This window comes from Alligator sinensis, unplaced genomic scaffold, assembly GCF_000455745.1.
Source record: "Alligator sinensis unplaced genomic scaffold, ASM45574v1 scaffold647_2, whole genome shotgun sequence".
NCBI classification, from domain to species: Eukaryota; Metazoa; Chordata; order Crocodylia; family Alligatoridae; genus Alligator; species Alligator sinensis.
In genome coordinates, this window is record NW_005841832.1 from 2,825,206 (window position 1) to 2,843,740 (window position 18,535).

General features: G+C 60.7%; 2 protein-coding genes across 8 annotated transcripts in view; both read left to right on the forward strand.

Moving 5' to 3' along the window:
- Positions 1–49: 49 nt before the first annotated feature.
- On the forward strand, positions 50–1,919 carry LOC112549186 (ADM-like). 2 transcript variants are annotated; one of them, XM_025196253.1, is made up of 4 exons: positions 50–174; positions 582–686; positions 797–952; positions 1,334–1,916. In XM_025196253.1, exons 2-4 carry the CDS (start codon positions 592–594, stop codon positions 1,554–1,556), a joined length of 474 nt encoding a protein of 157 aa, XP_025052038.1. In that variant the 5' UTR covers positions 50–174; positions 582–591; the 3' UTR covers positions 1,557–1,916. The 2 variants fall into 2 exon arrangements, with proteins under 2 accessions (XP_025052038.1, XP_025052042.1); XM_025196257.1 differs by lacking the exon at positions 50–174 and adding an exon at positions 434–494 and having other exon boundaries at positions 1,334–1,919.
- A 1,058-nt stretch (positions 1,920–2,977) lies between these two features.
- Positions 2,978–18,535, forward strand: part of CPT1C (carnitine palmitoyltransferase 1C) — a 20,189-nt gene continuing 4,631 nt past the window's right edge. For 2 of the 6 annotated variants that reach the window (XM_006014911.2, XM_006014914.2), the window contains exons 1-14: positions 3,913–3,977; positions 8,607–8,771; positions 9,447–9,586; positions 9,820–9,991; positions 10,244–10,345; positions 10,833–10,970; positions 11,527–11,604; positions 11,908–12,015; positions 12,611–12,698; positions 15,383–15,578; positions 15,799–15,987; positions 16,621–16,726; positions 17,176–17,292; positions 17,681–17,845. In XM_006014911.2, coding sequence (XP_006014973.1) covers positions 8,631–8,771; positions 9,447–9,586; positions 9,820–9,991; positions 10,244–10,345; positions 10,833–10,970; positions 11,527–11,604; positions 11,908–12,015; positions 12,611–12,698; positions 15,383–15,578; positions 15,799–15,987; positions 16,621–16,726; positions 17,176–17,292; positions 17,681–17,845 — 1,740 coding nt within the window. In that variant the 5' untranslated portion in view covers positions 3,913–3,977; positions 8,607–8,630. Of the gene's footprint in view, positions 3,112–3,912; positions 3,978–8,606; positions 8,772–9,446; positions 9,587–9,819; positions 9,992–10,243; positions 10,346–10,832; positions 10,971–11,526; positions 11,605–11,907; positions 12,016–12,610; positions 12,699–14,556; positions 14,642–15,382; positions 15,579–15,798; positions 15,988–16,620; positions 16,727–17,175; positions 17,293–17,680; positions 17,846–18,535 lie in introns of those variants that run through there. The other 4 variants (XM_006014912.2, XM_006014913.2, XM_006014915.2 and 1 more) reach the window with 4 other exon arrangements.

The following is an 18,535-nucleotide window of genomic DNA, read 5'->3' on the forward strand; positions in this document are numbered from 1 at the left end:
CTCCTCCCCCAGGGCAGCTGCGAAAACCCCGCCCCCTGCCCCCCCCCCACGCCCCAGTTGGACTTTAAAAGGGCCCTGCTGGGCTGGGACCGGCACTGTGACAGCGGCTCAGCGTGGACAGACAGATCAGCACCTGGACAGACACACGGATACAGCAAGCCGCCTGGAGCCCAGGTGAGCAGTGCCTGCACCCAGGTTTATTGGGGGTGGCCAGGTTGCCTGGGGTCCCCCCACTCCCCACCCGGACACCTGGGTTCTCTCCAAGCTCTGGGAGGGCAGTGGGGGCTGGTGGGGTAGAGCAGGGGGCTGGGAGCCGGGACACCTGGGTTCTCTCCCAAGCTCTCGGGGGGGGCGGTCCAGTGGGAGCCCGGATGCCTCGGTTCGTTCCCAGATCTGGAAGGGGGCGGGGGTGATCTAGTCAGTGGGTTAGACTGGTGGGGCTGGGACCCTGGACACCTGGGTTCTCTACCAGCTCTGGCGGGGAGTGGGGGCTGGTGCGTTAGAGCTCACGGGGGAGGTGGGAGGCTGAACACCTGGGTTCTCTGCCAGCACTGACATGCCACCCACTCTTCCTCCCCCAGACCCCTTGCCATGGCCCCCCGCTGTCTGCCTGAGCTGCTACAATGTCTGCTGCTTGTGGCGTCGGTGCCCTGTGAGTCCCGGAGCTTGGGGGATGTTGCATCCAGGTGAGCCTCTGGACTGGGCAGGGGAGGGGTCTACAGTGGGGACGAGCCTGGACAGTCTTTTGGGGACCCCCCCCCACTGAAGGTAACCTCCCCCGTTGGGTCTGTTGCAGGCGACACCCCCCACCCGTGGTAACCTTCCTGGAGCAGTTGCGGGGAGCACCCCTGGCGCTGCCAGCCCCCCGGGAGCCGGGCTCTGAGGCCTGGGGCAGTGCCCAGGGCTATGTACGGCCGGAGGATGTGCGAGAAGGGCTCGGCCTGCCCGGCAGGTAAGGGCATGGGGGGCTAGGGGATATGGTGCCCACCTTGTGATCAGATCATTTCCACCTTCCCCACCATCCTGGGCGATCTCCTGGTCAGCCAGGAAAGGACCCAGGCGTCCTTGTTCCCAGCTCCCCTTGGCCTCCGCTGTAACCCCCCAGATGCCCTTCCCTTCTCAGAGCTGAGGAGGGGACCTAGGTGTCTTGGCTCACAGACCTACTGCTATTAACCTATTAGACCGCCCCCTCCCCACACACACACACACACACACACACACACCTCTCCCAGAGGTAAGGGGAGAACCAAGGTGTCCTGGCTTCCCCCTTCCCCGCCCCCAAGCCTGGTGAGAACCCAGGTATCCTAACCCCATGCCCTTTTGTTCCCCCCAGCCCCCGGCGCCGGCCCCCACGCCAGGTGTCCCCACTGTCCCCGGGCCGTGGATGCCACCTGGGTACATGCCAGACCCAGAACCTGGCCAGCTTACTGTACCACTTCGGCAGCAAGGACCTCAAGGACGACTCCCGCAAGACCAGCAAGGGCACAGCCGACCCCCTGGGTTATGGGCGACGGCGGCGGGGGGCAGCTGGACGAGGGGCCCCCACGGGCACATAGCCCCTGCGCCCCCACCCCTCCGTGGGCAACACGGCTGAGAGCAGGGCCCTGCCCTGGCAAGACGCAGGCACCGGTGGCAGGGAGGGCAGCTCCCTCCTGGGGCTGGCACAGAACTAGACCCCTCCCTCTGGGGAACTAGGGGACAGGCCCCCCCCAGCCTTCCCCCACCCCACGGACATGGATGGAGCAGGGGTCCCCCCCACTCCCCCAAAAGAGGCAGCATCAGAGCAAAGCGGGCGCTGCTGTGGAGATGGGCAGGCTGGATGGTGCTGGGGAGAGGAGGGTAGCTGGGGGGGCTCTGCCCCCCCAGTCCCAAGTTCTTCGTTCATCAGGGCCTGAGCACAGGTCTAATAAAGAGGTTTATTGGTACAGATGTGCCTCCTGCTGTTGCTCTTTTGGGGGAGAGGGCAGCGGGGGGTGGAACCCAGGTGTCCTGGCCCCTACTCCCCTCCCTGAGCTGGAGTTAGAACCCAGACATCCTGACCCTGACCCCCATCCCCTTCCAGCTGGGCAGGGATAGAACCCAGGTGTCCCGGCTCCTGGACCCCATTCGTCCTCCAGGGGTGGGGACACAACCCAGGCAACCCAGCTTCCAGCCTCCTTGTCCCCTCCCCGAGCAGGAACCCAGGTGTCCTGGCCCCAGCCCCATCTCCCAAAGCGTGGAGAAAACACAGCCCCTGGCGCTGGACCCCACGTCCAGCCGGATCCCTGCTGGGGATAGAGCCCCGGTGTCCTGGCTCCCTTCCCCAACTCCCCCCACCCTCAAACCCCTGGATCTCGCTCCCTTCCCAGAGGTGAGAGACAACCCAGGCGTCCGGGCCCTTAGCCTCCTGGCAAGGGGGCAGCAGGGCGAGGCAGCAGAGCACAGTGACCCCGGGTTCGGAGCTGCGGGTGGGGGAATGAGTCCGTGTGTCTGTCCATCCTGGTGAGGAAGGCCAGCGCGGCAGCCGGTGGCAGCAGCTACCCACCACTTTCACCGCACCCTGGGGATTGAACCCTGGCGTCTGGGCTGCCCCGCCCCCTCCTAGCATGACGGGGCTCCTCCTTCCCACGCGTGCCCCTCTCGGGGGCAGATCATGGGGCTCTGACCCGGTAGAAACCACTGGGAAAGAATCCAGGCGTCCTAGCTCCCAGCCACTCCCAACCCATTAGAACACCCCCCCTCCCCGAGTTCGGAGAGAACCCTGGCTCCCAGCCCTCCCTCCCCACGCTGTGACGTATCACGCAAGCTCCGGGCACCTCCCCCCACACCTCGCCCCCGTCCTCCGGGTCCCTGCTTTGGGTTCTGGGTAGGGGCAGCATCTTCCCCTGTATCCCTGGCTGCGGGCAGCATCTTCCCCTGTATCCCTGGCTGCATCCTCAGCATCTGGACCAGCCTGAGCATCCCTGGGGGAGGGGGATGGGATAGAGGCGGGGGTGCCCCACCCCGGGTGCTGGGGGTGGGGGCCTGGCATAGCCTCTCTGGCCCCACATGGCTGCATCGGGGCACGTGGGGTCCAGCACACTCCCCACGCCTGCCAGCAGACACCCTGAGCTGGAGACATTGGGCCGCAGGGTGAGTGCAGGGCTGGGGGATCAGATGCCTGGATTCTGTCCTGGTTTCTCCTGGGTCAGAGCAAGGGGAGGGGAGGCCTGGGTTCTAGCCCAGCTCTTGGAGGGGAGTGGGGCTGGTGGGGGACACTTGGATTCTCTCCCAAAATTGTGAGTGGTGGAGGCTAAAGGGCTTAGAGCAAGAGGGGCTGGCAGCCAGGACACCTGGGTTCTCTCCCAGTTCTGGGAGGCCGTGGGGTCTGGTGGATTGGAACATGAGAGGCTAGCAACCCAGACACCTGGGTTTTATCCCCCCATCCCACCCCACCCCCTGCCTGAGAAAGGTTGGCCCATTACCTCTGATGGGATGCAGGAGGGAAAGGAGGGGGCAGAATCTAGCCCCTCCCCCAATCCTGCATGAAAGAAAGGGAGCAGGGCTGGTCCCCACTGGAAGGCCTAGGCCCCATTTCCAGCCCCCAGAGCCAGCCAGTCCCCTCCCCACCCTGGGGCCCAGATTGGATTTGGCACCCCTTAGTGGTAGGAATGGGTGTCCTGATGCCTGGGTTCTATCCTAGCTCAGGGACAGTAGTAGGTATGATGGGTTAGAGTGGGGGGGCTGGGAGCCAGGACACCTGGGTTCTATCCTACCCCCTACCTGAGAAGATGCTGTTTGGGTCCCCCACCCTTTTCCCCGTGTCTTTCAAGTGACTTGGGATCCTGCCAGGCCCTGAGAGTGCCAGGGAGAGAACTAGTTCAACTTGTCAGCAGGGCAGGCTGGGGGTGGGGCCGGGGCTGGGGCTGGGCTATGGCCATGTTTGGGTTCCCTCCTGGGACCCAGGCAGAGCGCAGCATTGTCCTAGCAGTCCTTGGAGAGCTCACAGCCTGGTGCAGGTATCTGGGGGCTGGGATTGCCTTTGCAGGGGCATCTCCTGGCTGGTTCTCCTAGTCCCTCTGGGCATGGGGTAGACACCTGCATTTCCCAGCTCTGGGGAATTGCAGGGAGGGTAAAGCAGAGGTCTGGAAGCCGGGACTCCTGAGCTCACATCCCTGGGAGGGAAGTGGGGACTGGTGGGGTCAGGGCAGGGAAGAGAGCTTTGAGACAGGATGCCTGAATTCTTCCTCCAGCTCTGGTGGTGGAGTGACATAGGATGGCTTGGGGAAGGAGGGTGGGAGCCAGGACTCCTGGGTTCTCTCCTGGCTCTGGGAAGGGAGTGGGGTCTTGTGGGTCCCTTGCCCATCTGGACCTGCCTGGCTGCAAAATGAGCTGTACAAAGGTGTGTGAAACTATGACCCTGCTGGCAGTGTTGCTGCCCAGATCTGCCAGGTTGTTTGAGCCTTGGACTCCGGATATCTGGGTTCACCTCCTGGCTCCAGGGCATGGGTTCTCTCTGGTCGTTGAGCTTCTCTGTCTCAGTTTACACCTCTGCCAAATGGGGTGAATGTGTGGTCTGGTCAGACTGGCAGCTTCCCAGGCATCTATGACTGGCCAAACCAGGCACCAGTCTCGGTCAGGGGGCTGGGTGGTGCCTAGCCCAAGGAAAGAGGGGTGGGGGTGGGGGGATGTAGAACCAGGAACAACTAGTTGTTCCGCAAAATCCTTCCTAGAAAGAACGTCCCATTTCCATAGGGAAGCAGAGAAGGGAAAGGAAATGACCAAACCAAGCAGGGATGCCCCACAGCAGAGGCAGGTTCATGTCACCTTAACTCTGCCCCTTCTGGGCCCAGATGGCTGGAGAAAAACTCAGGCATCCTGGCTCCCAGCCCAGCTCTCACCCAACAGACCCCACTGCCCCCCTGCCCCTCTGGAGCTGGGGAAGGTGAGCTCCCCCACCCCCAGGGAGAAGGGGAGAAGGCTGTGCTGAGGAGGTGGGGTGTTGTCTGGGGGCGTGTACATGGGGTTGGGGGGCACTTTCCTGGCAAGCTGAAGCCCTTGGATGCCAGCTGGAGGTCACTCATTATTTCTCCCTCCAAGCCCATCAACACCATCCTGTGAGGTTTCGTTTGTGGTCAATGCAGTTGCTTCTATGAGATGGGGTTGGTTAATTCACATCAAAACACCATGGCTCCTGGCTAGGGGGGGAGGATTAAAAAGAAGGCTCCTGGCTGGCCTGGACCTCTGCCTCAGTTGGAGGATTAAAAAGTGGGCTCCTGGCTGGCCTGGACCTCTGCCTCAGTTTCCCTCATTTGGGGGCATGGCACGTCCTGGGGAAGCTGAGCCCCTCCACCCCTCTATAGGCAGAGTGAAGCCTGGTGATTCAGTGGGGGGTGGGCAGGCTGGGCTGAGGGATAATGGAGGGTGTGCGAAGCCTACATTGGGTGCCCCCTCCCCCCACAAACAAAGCAGAGCCCTGCAAGGAACCAAGGCAGGTCAGGCTGCGCTGCCACACCCATGATGTAAGGGCGGGATGCTTCCCAGCCACTTTTTTGGCCCGTTTCCTCTGTGCTATTGCCCCACAAAAATTCCGTCATGGGGCGTCTGCCTGGTTCCTCCCTGTCGCTGCCGGGGCCTGGGATCCCTCCAGGGCCCAACAGGCAAAGCAGAGAAGAAAGAGACCAGTTTGGTTTGGGGCTGATGGTTTTAGATGTTCCTTTTATTCATGAATGGGTGCAGGGGGGAGAGATCCTGAAGTCTGGGCCAGAGCTGAGAGCACCTGGCTGCTTGGGTTTCCTGGGCTCATTTTCAAAGACATTGGCCTTTTTCCCCACCTTCAGATTAAATGTTGTTTAAGTCTGACTAGAGGAAAGGAAAGGCACTTATTGCAGGGGTGTCAAAGAAAGATATGGCCCATGGGATCCATGGGGTCAGACACAGCCCATGCAGCACTGTGCCTAGACTCCTAGTGGCCCCGAGATAACATTAGTATTGGGTGCCCCTTTGCCAGAGATAATGATGATAATAATTTTTAAATTACCATTTTGGGGCCCCCTTTCTGTCCGGGCCCCAGGCGGCTGCCTGGTTCACCCATGCCTATGTCAGACCCTGAGCCTGTAGGGCTCCTGGAGGGACTGGAAGTTTGGGGGTGGGGTGAGCAGGGGAAGGGGCCCCCACTGAAATCTGAGCTCCCTGGGGGACATGATGGGGGCATGTGTCAGCAGCAGGGGGCAAGTAGTAGCTGGACTAACCCCTACATCTCCCTGGTGCCATTCCCTGCCTTTCACACATGCACGCTGCCCCTGGGTCTTGTGGGGACTAGGGGAATTGGACAGCCCTATGCTATCCCAAGGACAGCATGGGAAATGAGGTTGAGAGACAGCGAGAGGAAGCAGCTTCCCGAGGGTAGGGAAATGGAAGGAGAAGAGGAAACTCTTTGGGGAGTTTAGGATGGTAAAAAGTCACATGGCTGCAGCCAGGCCCTGTCATAACCAGAACACAGCTCCCAGAAGAACCAGCAGCAGTAGCTGGTTGTTATCCTGTAGAAGGGCCCTGGAGAGGTGTGTTTTTAGCAGAGGATTGTTGAGGCTCAGGATGCCTGGGTTCCACCACAGAGCTGGGAGAGGGGGAGGGGGTTTAGTGGGTTTGAGTTGAGAGGGGGGCAAGGAACCTGGGAGCCTGGATACCTGAGTTTTATCTTGTATCTGGGGGTTGGAGCAGGGAGGCTGAGAGCCAGGACACCTGGGTTCTAGCCCAGCTCTGGAAGACAAGTGAAGTCTGGTGGATTACAGCAGGGACTCACTAGGGGGAAATACAACCCAGGAGTCCTGGCTTCCATCCCAGCTTTGGAAAAGAAGTGGGGTCTAATGGATGATAGCCAGGACTCCTGGGTTCTATCTCTGCACAAGGAATGGGGTTCAAGCAGGTCTGGTGGGTGGGGGACAAGGTGGGGCTGGGAGCCAGGATGCCTGGGTTCTCTCCCAGCTCTGTTGGGTTAGAGCAGAGGAGCTGGGAGCCAGGACACCTGGGTTCTCCCCCTGACTTTCCCAGGCAAGGTGTCCCATCCTTCTCTCCCTCTGTCTGCCTCAGGAGAGGGAACAGGGTGGGGAGATGAACGGTAGCAATGGGATGCTAAAAAATCATTGGAGGCACTACCTTGGCATGCCTGAGGATGACCTTTCTCCCAGATTCTGCTTTCCAGAGCCCTTAGGACAGGGAGTGTGGAACAGGGTAGGGTGGGGCAGGACACAGGGGTAGATCCTGGCTCCCTCACTACTTGCAAGGCCACCTGGAAGAGCTACCGGCTGTGATGTCTGAGGCACTGGGGCTACTTCTACTGGGGCCCCTCACCTCAGGCTGAGATGCAGCTGGCTCTGGAGTGGGATGCCTGGGCTGTTGAGCCACAGGTCCCTCTGCTGGTGCCAAAATGCAGCCACCTCTGGGTATAATTTCTCCATCTGGGCTAGGACATCTCAGTTCACACTCAGTGCAAAAGATGCTGGAGGGGTAGTTTGCTCATCTTGGCTGTTTATATTCCCAGCTGATAGGCAATAACTCCCCTGCCTTCATGCCCCCAAACTGCAGTGGGGCTAGCAGTGTGTCATGGGAGAGTGTCCCCTATGAATACCCAACCCACTCTGGAGGTCTGTCCCAGCCCTAGGAGGGGAGTGGGATCTAGCAGGGGAGGGTGGGGAGCCAGGATACCTGGGTTCTGGCTGGGCTGTGGCAGGGGATTGGAGTTTAGTGCAGGGGCGGGCAATTATTTCACATGGAGGGCTGCTTACTGAGTTTTGGCAAGCCATCGAGGGCCGCATGACAGTCAGCCAGGGGCAGATAAATATTAATTTTCTAAATTTTTGGGGGGTCCCGCGGGCCAGATAGAATGGCCTGGCGGGCCGCATCTGGCCCGTGGGCTGCATTTTGCCTACCTCTGGTCTAGTGGGTTAGATCCGGGGTAGCAGGAAGCAGGGACACCTGGGTTCTATCTGGGCTGTGGCAGGGGCAGGGGGTTTTGTGAGTTAGAACTGCGGTGGGGGGAGATCCAGGATGCCTGGGTTCTATCCCAGCTCTCAGAAGGATAGAGGGGGGGTCCATACACAGATCTATCTCCTCCACCTAATCTAGCTTTGAGGTACCTTCTGGGTTCCTCCAGTGCTGCCATGGCAACAGATTATGAGCTCATCAGCATCCCATATGAGGTCACCCTGGTGCCTATGTGAGGTCACTCTGCTCTCTGCCCCATTAGCCAGCAGTCAGGTATACAGCAGGACCACACTGCCCCTGGCCTAGATAGGGGAGGGGAGCACCTGATGCTGGGGATGAGGAGAGTTGTATGGCATCTCCTTTGGGATGGAACAGGTTGGAGAGGCAGGTCCTACAGCACCCCTTTTCCTGGTGCTGAGCTGTAGCAACTTCTGGGGTGGGGCATGTCAGAGGCGGGTTACACAGGGACCCTTCCCAGTGCTGAGATGCAGCTGCCTCTAGGGTCGGGAGATCAATGTCCTGGCTCAAGCTACTCATCCCGCTCCAAGCACCAGGGATGGATCCCAGGTGTCCTGGCTCCCAGGGTCTGTGTTGAGTTGGTAGGGGAGGGGGAGGTGAGCCTATCCCAGATGTGCTTGCCCTCACCTCCCTGTTCTGCCCCACAGCTGGCCCGCTAGCACCCCACAGTCATGGCAGAGGCCCACCAGGCCGTGGCATTCCAGTTCACGGTCTCCCCAGAGGGCATCAATGTACACCTGAGCCATGTGGCTCTGAAGCAGGTCTACCTCTCGGGGCTGCACTCCTGGAAGAAGAGACTCGGCCGCCTGCGGGTAAGGGGGTCATGCCCCACAGTGCCGGGGAGAGAAGGCTTTGGGGTCAGGCTCCGGCTCTGGGATTGGGGGGTTGAAATTCAGTGGGCTTGAGGCAGGGGGGGTCTGGGATCACCCCGTGGGTCAAGTATCCTGAGGTCAGGCTGCAGGACTGGGGATAGTGGGCCCATGAGGGAGGGCTATGGGATCATGCTGTGGGTCAGGGGTTGGGGGGCCTGGGGTCAGGGCTGACTGTGGGGCAGGGGCTAAGGGGATAGACAAGGCAGGTGCTGGGGGCTGTTGGGTCAGACTGGGGAAGGGGTGGGCAATGGGGTCCTGTGTGAATCAGAAGGGCTCCAGACAGGCTCTGTAGCAGGGAACTGGGGTGGGGGGGGGTGCTGTGGTAGAGCTGGGTGCTTTGTAGGGCCATGGGGATGGGATGGGATGGCTGTGGCATCATGGTGTGGGATCACAACACAATACTAGGAGCAGGGAGGCTGGGGCAGGGCAGGGGACTGTGCTACATGGATGGGGCTATGGGGCAGGAGCACTCTGGGGCAGTCTGAGGTCACACTGTGGGGCTGGGATTGAAGGAGGGGACAGATGGGGCCCATGCTGAGGGGCTGGGATTGGGGTTGTGGGTCAGGCTCCGATGCCCCCACTGACCTCCTGCCTTCCCCTCCCTCCCCACTACAGAATAGCTTTGTGACAGGTGTGTACCCCGCCAGCCCAGCCAGCTGGGTCTTTGTGGCTGGCACTATCCTACTCGCCCAGTTCTGGCGCCTTGATCCCTCCATGGGCCTGATCGGGAAGATCCAGGAGCACCTGCCTGGCCGGTACCTGGCACACAGGGACTTGGGCAGGAGCGGGCATGGGGGGATGGAGGGTAGGGTCTGGGAGGGCCTGAGCATGTCTCTGGGGGCTCTAGTGTGTAGGGGGCATGGTACTGGAGAGGATGGGTCCTTCTGCTCTGGAGAGGTTGTGTCCTTCTGCTCCTCCCAGTGTGCTGGGTAGATGTGGGAGGGGATGCGGCTGCCCCATGGCACTGAGCCCCATCCCTCCCCTGTAGCGGGTACCTTTCAGAGCCGACACAAGCTGCGCTGTGTGCGCTGGCCTTTGCCACAGTGCTGTGGCTGGCTCTCATCCTCACCATGCGCTCCATCCTGAAGCTGCTGCTCTCCTACCATGGTTGGATGTACGAGGCCCATGGCAAGATGTCCCACACCACCAAGGTCTGGCTGGTATGTGCCATGGCTAGGCCCAGGCGGGGGCCACAGAGAGGGGGCCACGGCTGGACACCTTCAGAGGATACTGGGCTATGTCAGGGGCTGGTGGATCAATGCACAGGGATGATGGGACATGGCCATGCATGGAGAGAGGTTGTCTGGCTCTGTCTTCCCCCTTGCTCTCTGCCCCACAAGTGAGTGGGATGGGGGGGGGGGGGTTCTGTGCTCTGTGGGGCCTCCCCCACCACCTTTGTCCCTACCCCATAGGCACTGGTGAAGATCTTTGCTGGCCGCAAACCCATGCTGTACAGCTACCAGGCCTGTCTGCCACGCCTGCCCGTGCCCACCATCCATGACACCATGCAGCGGGTGAGCTATGGGTCACTGGGGTGAGGGGAGAGGGAGCTGGGGCTGGAAGGCTCTGGGAAGGGGAGACTTGGGGCATGGCGGCTGGCACAGGGGTCCCCAGGAGCTGAAAGGTTGGCAGGGAAGCCAAGGGTTGTGGGGAGCATCTGGGGGGCTAGAGGGTGCCCCCTGAACCTGGGTGGGCTGGAGCCTGTGGTTGCTATGGTAAGAACCCCCACCCCAGATTAGGAGCTCCTGCCTCCAGGTCATATCTTCCCACCTTGGTGGCTTGTGATACCCCGCTCCCATCCCACACTCCCAGAATCCTTTTTGCCTTGGCCAAAGTGCTACCCCAGGGGGATTGTGGGAAGACTCTGACCATGATTCCTGGGTATTGGGTACAGGTGGGGGGCTGGGGAAGTGGGGATATGCCTCCACCTCCCAGCACCCATGGGGGGGGCATTCCCAGGATGTGACCCCACACCGCCTGCTGCTCCCCCTTCCCCCCCAGTACCTGGAGTCCGTGCGGCCCCTGCTGTCAGACCTACAATTCCAGCGCATGGCAGCACTGGCCCGGGACTTTGAGCACTCGCTGGGGCCACGGCTGCAGTGGTACCTGAAGCTGAAATCCTGGTGGGCCTCCAACTATGTGAGTGATTCTGCCTTGACACTAGGGAGTGATGTGCTGCAGGGAGCAGGGGGGCATTAGGGAGCGCTGTGCTGGGGTGTACAGGATGTTGGTGGTAGGGATGCTGTACTGTGGGTTGTAGGGCAGAGGGCACTCGAGAATGCTGTGCGGGGTTGCACAGGGTGTTGCTAGGGAGCGCTGTGCAGGGCAGGGGGCATGAGGGGGCACTGTGCTGTAGGGACCAGGGGGCACTAGGGGGTGCTGTGTTGGGGTGCACAGTGTGTTGGCGGTAGAGGGTGCTGTGTTGTGGGGTGCAGGGCAGGGGGCACTGGGGGTGCTGCACTGTGGGATGCAGGGGGCACTATGGGGCGCTGTGCTGGGGTGCATGCAGTATGTGGCACTAGGGGGCACCGTGCTGGTGGGTGCAGGGCAGGGGGCACTAGGAGGCACTGTGCACAGTGTGTGTGGCACTAGGGAAGGTTGTGTTGTGCTGTGCAGAGGGGTGGCACTAGGGGGCGCTATGCTGCAGTGGACAGGGGGTTGGCAAGGGCTGCTCTAAGGATCGCCCTCCCTGCAGGTGAGTGACTGGTGGGAGGAGTATGTCTACCTGCGGGGCCGGGGTCCTATCATGGTCAACAGCAACTACTATGCCATGGTGAGTCCCCAGGAAGGGCAGAGAGTTTACCTTATGCGGGGACTGGCCCTCAACTCAGCACTGCCCCACTCCCCTGCCTGCCCAGGCAGGCCCTGGCACAGGGCCTCAGCTGGGGGGCCGCAATAGCTGCCTGTCCCCCAAAATCCAGGGGGGCACATCAGGGTCCCCCCTGTGTCCCCCACAGGGGCTGGCTATAGGGGGGATCCCCCATGTCTGCCCCCCACACCCTGCTCTGAGCCCCTGGGGAAGGGGGAGGGGTCTCTCCCATTCACCTGTGTCCCTCAACACCCCCCTGTCCCCCAGGACTTCCTGTATGTCACCCCAACCCCCATCCCGGCAGCCCGTGCCGGCAATGCTGTCTACGCCATCCTGCTGTACCGGCGCCTTCTCAGCCAGGAGCAGATCAAGCCGGTGAGGGGGGCACCGGGCAGGGGCTGGGGGTATAACTGCTTGTGTACAGTTACATCAGGGAGGCTGTGGGGCACGTGGGTGCTGGTGTGAGTGGGTGAGAAGAGCATGAGGTTTGGAGGTGGGGCTAGATGGAGCAGGAGGAGCTTGAAACGAGGTAGGAGGAGTCTGAGGCTGGGGGTGGGGTGAGGGGGTGGTAGGAGCCTGAGGTTTGGGGTGGGGCTAGAGGGGTGGGAGGAACCTGGGGTGTGGCCAGGGGAGGGGCCTATTCTGGGGGCTGTAGGTGGGACTAACATCTTTCTCACCACTCATGGGGCAAAGGGGTGGGGACAGGGCTGGTACTTGAGCTGTGGGGAGGAGCCTGATCCAGGGGGGTGGGGCAGTGGGAGGAGTCTGGCCCACGAGGGCATAGGCAGGACTGCCTCCTTCCCTCCTCAAGTTTTTGGCATGGAGTTTCCCAGGATGCTTAACTCCTCTCTGTTTCCCTTCTCTCTCCTTATGGATGCCTCCCCTTCCTGGGCCCCCTATTTCCTTCCCCCCTCCCCCACTCTGGGTCCCCTTCCTGCCCCTCCAACCCTTCCTGGGTTTGCGGGTGCAGCTCATGGTGCCTGGCACTTTGATCCCTCTCTGCACTGCCCAGTGGGATCGGGTCTTTAACACCACGCGACTGCCAGGGGAGGGGCAGGGTGAGTGCTGGAGTCCCCCAGCTTTGCTGGGGAGCAACAGGGACTTCCCCCAATCTCCCTCCCAGGCCTGTTGAGAGGAAACCCCAGAAGGGAGGAAGGAGGACCCATTAACTATAGAATATAGGCCCATTAGTCTTACCTCGGTCCTGGGAAGCTGTTTGAGAAAATTATCCAGGAGCACATCTGCAAGGGACCAGCAGGGGAGATTATGCTTAGGGGCAACCAACATGGGTTCATTAGGAGCAGATCCTGTCAGACCAGCCTGGTTGCCTTTTACAACCAGGTCACAAAATCCTTGGACACAGGTGTCATGGTGGGTATATTCTTTCTGGACTTTAGGAAGGCCTTCGACACTGTCTCTCACCCCATTTTCATTAAAAAATTAGGTGACTGTGATGTTGATGCCTACACAGCCAGATGGGTTGCAAATTGACTAGAGGGCCACACCCAGAGAGTGGTGGTGGACGGGTCATTTTCGACCTGGAGGGATGTGGGCAGTGGGGTTCCCCAGGGTTCGGTCTTTGGGCCTGCGCTGTTGAACATCTTGATCAGCAACTTATACGAGGGGGTGAAAAGCACCTAGTTCAAATTCGCGGATGACACTAAGATGTAGGGAGAGGTGGGCACGATAGAAAGGAGGGACAGGCTACAACTAGGTTTGGACAGGTTACAGGGGTGGGCGGATGAGAATAGGATGGGATTCAATACTGACAAGTGCAGGGTGTTGCATCTAGGGAGAAAGAACCAGCAGCATACCTATGGGCTGGGGAACTCCTTTCTCGTCAGCACAGAGAGGCAGAAAAGGATCTTGGAGTCATTACTGATTCCAAGATGAACATGGGGCGCCAGTGTGAGGATGCGGTCAGTAAGGCGAACCGCACCTTGTCATGCATCCACACATGCAACACGAGCAGGTCCAAGGAGGTGGTCCTCCCCCTCTGTGCAACATTGGTCAGGCTGCATTTGGAGTACTGCGTCCAGTTCTGGGCGCTGCACTTCAGGAGGGATGTGAACAGCATTGAGAGGGTCCAGAGGAGGGCCACTCGCACGGTCAGGGGGCAGCAGGGCAGGCCCTACGAAGAGAGGCTATGGGACCTGAACCTGTTCAGCCTCCACAAGGGAGGGCTGAGAGGGGACCTGGTGGCTGTCTATAAACTTACCAGGGGGGACCTGCTGGGAATGGGAGAGTCCCTGTTCCCCCAAGCACTACCAGGAGTAACTAGGAAAAATGGCCACAAATTGATTGAGAGTAGATTCAGGCTAGACATCAGGAGGCACTACTTAACAGTTAGGGTGGCTAGGATCTGGAACCAACTTCCTAGGGAAGTAGTGCTTGCTCATACCCTGGGGGTCTTCAAAAGGATTCTAGATAATCACCTAGCTGGGGTCGTTTGACCCCAGCATTCTCTTTTCTCCCATGGCAGTGGGTCGGACTTGATGATCTGGTTAGGTCCCTTCCGACCCTACCAACTATGAAACTATGAAATCTTGGGTCCGGGGTCTCCTTTGCTCCCAGCTCTGACCTACCTTCTAGATCCCTCCCTTTGTTTTAGGGTTAGAGCAGCCCCCAAGCAAGGGGCAGAAGGTTGGGCAGAGGGCCATGCTTTGGGGGCTGGGGTCTCTGTGGGGCTGCCTTTTACGGTCTGCGTGCCCCACCCCCAGCCTGGGGGCTGTGTTTTCGAGGTGAGCTCTGAGCTGCTGAAATTTCCCCTTGCCCCCCTTGCACCCAGTTTGGGTGGAGAGGCTCTGCTTTTGTGGTGACTCGGGGGCACTCAGCAGGGGTCTCTCCTGACTTTCTACCCCCCTCCCTCTCTCTCTATCCCCATTCTCCACCCTGGTGACACCCACTCCCTCCCAGCTGATGATTCAGGGCACCCTCCCCCTGTGCTCTGCTCAGTATGAGCACATGTTTGGCACCACCCGCATCCCGGGACTGGAGGCAGGTAGGGGACCCCCTCACCCACACAATTCCTTTCCAGAGACTGCGGGGTTATAGCCCACTGACCCCTACCCCTATGCCCAGGGCTGGCTGCAGAATGGATCAGCTAATATCCCACTGATCCCCCACCTTCCATGATGGGGGACCCAGACTGAGGACCTGCAGGAGCCAGGAACCCCAGGGGGGCAGATCCTGGGGTGATCTGGAGGTTGGGGGGACCCAAAGGGAGGGAAACATAAGTCACCCCAACCCTCTCCCTTGTGCTGGGGTGGATTTGGCAGTGGGCTAGTGGGAGGGGGGGTACACCCTGCAGAGGGGCTCTCCTTGGTCATGGGGTGGAAGAGGGGTACCTGTCCATGAAGGGTAGGGGGTGTCCATCTGTGTTCAGGATTGGAGGAATGTCCCTTTTTGTAGGGGGTGGTCTCCATCCATGGCGAAGACTGGGGGGGTCTCACCATTCATGGGGGCAGGGGGGCCTTGTTTGTGAGGTATGAGTGGTGGGGAGGGGTGTCCCTTTCCATGGGGTCTGGGAATGGGAAGAGGTCCCTTGTGCTTGGGGGAAGTGTGGGGTCTCTCCATCTAGCAGGAGGCCCTGTTGGTGGGGTAGGAGTGGGGAGAGAGGCATCCCTATCCACGGAGCATGGGTGGGGGGAGTGGATCCCCGCCCATGGAGAGCGGGGCATGGAGGGTATACCCCCTTGCCTTGCCCTGCCCCCACACCCTGGCTGTCCCCTCCCCTCCCCAGACTGCATCCAGCATGTGAGCGACAGCAAGCACATCGCAGTGCTCCACGCCGGCCGTTTCTACCGGCTTAGGTTGTACCATAGCGGGCGGCTCCTCAGGCCCCGCGAGCTCCAGGCCCAGTTCCAGCACATCTTGGATGACCCCACGCCCCCTGTGCCTGGAGAGGAACACCTGGCTGCCCTGACCGCTGGGGACAGGTGCATGGGGAGGGACAGGGGGCAGGTAGAGATATGGAGCAAGACATGGTGGGAGGGGGGGCAGGAGGGGCTGTGACCTGGGGAGGAAGGGGCCAGGGGGGTACTTGGGGACTGGGAGGGTCCAAAAGGGACTTGCATGGGACTTGAGATGTGGATGACCTGGGGGGAAGGGGAGGGAGGTGGCCTCTGACGCCTGACCTCTCCCTCACAAATGCTACAGGGAGCCCTGGGCTCGGGCCCGCCGGACCTATTTTGGGTCAGGGAAGAACCAGCAGTCACTGGAGGCTGTGGAACGAGCTGCTTTCTTTGTCACCCTGGACACAACCGAGCAGGGGCTGACGGGGCCTGACCCGGGCCGAGCGCTGGACCGCTACGCCAAGGCTCTTCTTCATGGGCAGTGCCACGACAGGTAAGTCTGATCCCTGACCTGTGACCCCCATTCACCATGGGCAGTGCTATGGCAGGTGGGTTTGACCTCCAACCCCAATCCACCACACCAAGACATTGATGCATGGGTAGGGGCCCATGACAGGCAGATCTGACCCCTGACCTTATCTACCACAAGCAGTGCCACAACTGGAGCGGCAGGGGAGGGGTCTGACTCCTGACCTTTGGTCCCCGTCTACCACAGATAGTGCTATGACAGGCAAACCTGACTCCCATCCATCATGCCAAGGTGCTGATGCATGGGCAGGATCATGACACGTGACCTGACCCCTGGGCAGGGCCATGACAAACAGGGGCAATCCATGACCCCCACAGGAACTTCTAGCCCCACCCTGGAAATGTAGTCTCACAGCCCCCAACCCCCCTGACAAAGATGGGGGCTGCTGCTGGGTGATCCCCCAGATGCACTGTATCTCCCAAGCCAACTGCCCTATGGGGACCCCTCCCTCCCCCAGGGACCCCAGTCTCCATCCCCGTCACTTGGGCATGTTGTGGGGCTGTTAGGCCCTGCCCTCCAGTGGTGGGAGGAGGCAGCACCAGGCTCCGCCCCCACCCCCAGTTCTCACCTGCATATTGCCTTCCCTCCCCTCCACAGGTGGTTTGATAAATCCTTCACTTTGATCATCTTCCAGAACGGGAAACTCGGGGTTAATGCTGAGCATTCCTGGGCTGATGCCCCCATCGTGGGCCACCTCTTTGAGGTACCAGCAGCCCAGACACCTGGGTCCCACTCTGGGAGGGGAGGGGGGTCTGATGAACTGGGCGGGGGTAGAGGGAACAAGGTCACCTGATTTCTGTCCCATCTCTGGGAGGGGTCTAATGGATGAGAACAGTGGGGGCTGGGAGCTTGGACGCCTGGGTTCCCTGCCTGCTGCTGGCTGTCCAGTGCCCATCTCTGATTGATGGGAAGGATTAATTCCTGTTGTGGGGTGGGGAGGGTGTCTAAGAAGCCAGGACACCTGGGTTCTCTCCTAGCTCTTGGGGTCTGGGGGATCAGAGCAAGGGAGCTGGGAGCCAGGACTCCTGGGTTCTATCCTGGCTCTGGGAGGTGAGTGGAGTCTGGTGGGTTAAAGCAGGGGGGGTGGCAGTCAGGATGCCTGAGTCCTCAGCTCATTGTCTCCCCCGTCTCGCCCCACCCAAACCCCTGTAGTATATGCTGGCCACAGATGCCTTCCAGCTGGGCTATGACGTGAATGGTCACTGCAAGGGGGAGATGGACCCTGACATCCCCCCCCCTCAGAAACTGCAGTGGGAGATCCCTGAGGAGGTGAGAGCTGGGGGCAGGGCCTGAGGCACACCTGGAGGGTGATGGAGCTAGAGGGTGGGACCAGGGGCATGGGCAGAGCCTGTAAGGGAGGGTCATCACAGGCATTTGGGGCAATGGTGACATCAGTAAGGGGTGGGGGCAGTGTGGGGTGGGGCATGCAGGTGGCAGCAATGGTGGTGTCACAGAAAGGGGTTGGCCTAGTAGCATGAACTCGGGATGTGGGGCCTGTGGGGGTGGAGTCAGGCCACAAGGGGTGGGGCCAGTAGGACAAGCCATGTGAGTGGGGCCCCTTTTGGGGGGTCTCTGCAACACTGGGCAAAGGAAGGGCTGGGGGGAGGGCACTCTCCTTCTCATAACATTTACCCTCCTTTCCTGCCTGCCCTCCAAGTGCCAGCAGGTGATCCAGGGATCCCTGAGGGTGGCCCAGGCCCTGGCAGACGACATTGACTTCCACACCTTCCCCTTCAAGCAGTTCGGGAAGGGGCTCATCAAGAAGTGCCATACCAGCCCCGATGCCTTCATCCAGATCGCCATCCAGCTGGCACACTACCGGGTACAACTCTTCCCCAGAGCTGGCTGCATGTCAGCAACCAGGCAGGGATCCCTGTAAACCAGGGGCAGGCAAAATGGCTGGATCTGGCCCACAGAGGGACTTTATCAGGCCTGCAGCGGGTCCCTTAGTGCTGCCTGGTCCAGATGCTGTCTGGCCCATGGTGTGTCCTGCCACTCCTGGGTGCACAGCAGGGCTGTGGCAGCTCCACAACTGGACTCTGGCCCCATGGGGACGGGCAGGAACCTGCATGCGCAGCCCTGGCCCTGGCCCAACTCGTCCCGCACCCACTCCAGACCAGAACTGACCACAGCAGACCAGCTCTGGACCAGCTGGGACCTGTGTGCACAGACCCAACACCATCCCACTCTGGACCTGCCTGCCCAAGATGAGTGGCAGTGGCAGTCGGGCAGAAGCTGCTGATGGGCTGGGGTGAAAAGAGGCTGCCTCCCTCTTGGTTCTGCCAAAGCAGGGGTGGGGTGGGGTGGGGCGGGGCCAGGATTGTACGGTCAGCTGCTGGTGGCAGTGAGGAGCCACAGGGCACATGGGCTCTGGGCTGCTGAGAGGCAGGAAGTGCTGACTGGCCCGCGATAGCTCTCTAAAACTGCCATTGTGGTCTGCTGGCCCTCTGCATCAAGCGAGGGGTCCATGCAGAGATGCAAAACCAACACCCCCCCCCACCCCCCCCCCCCC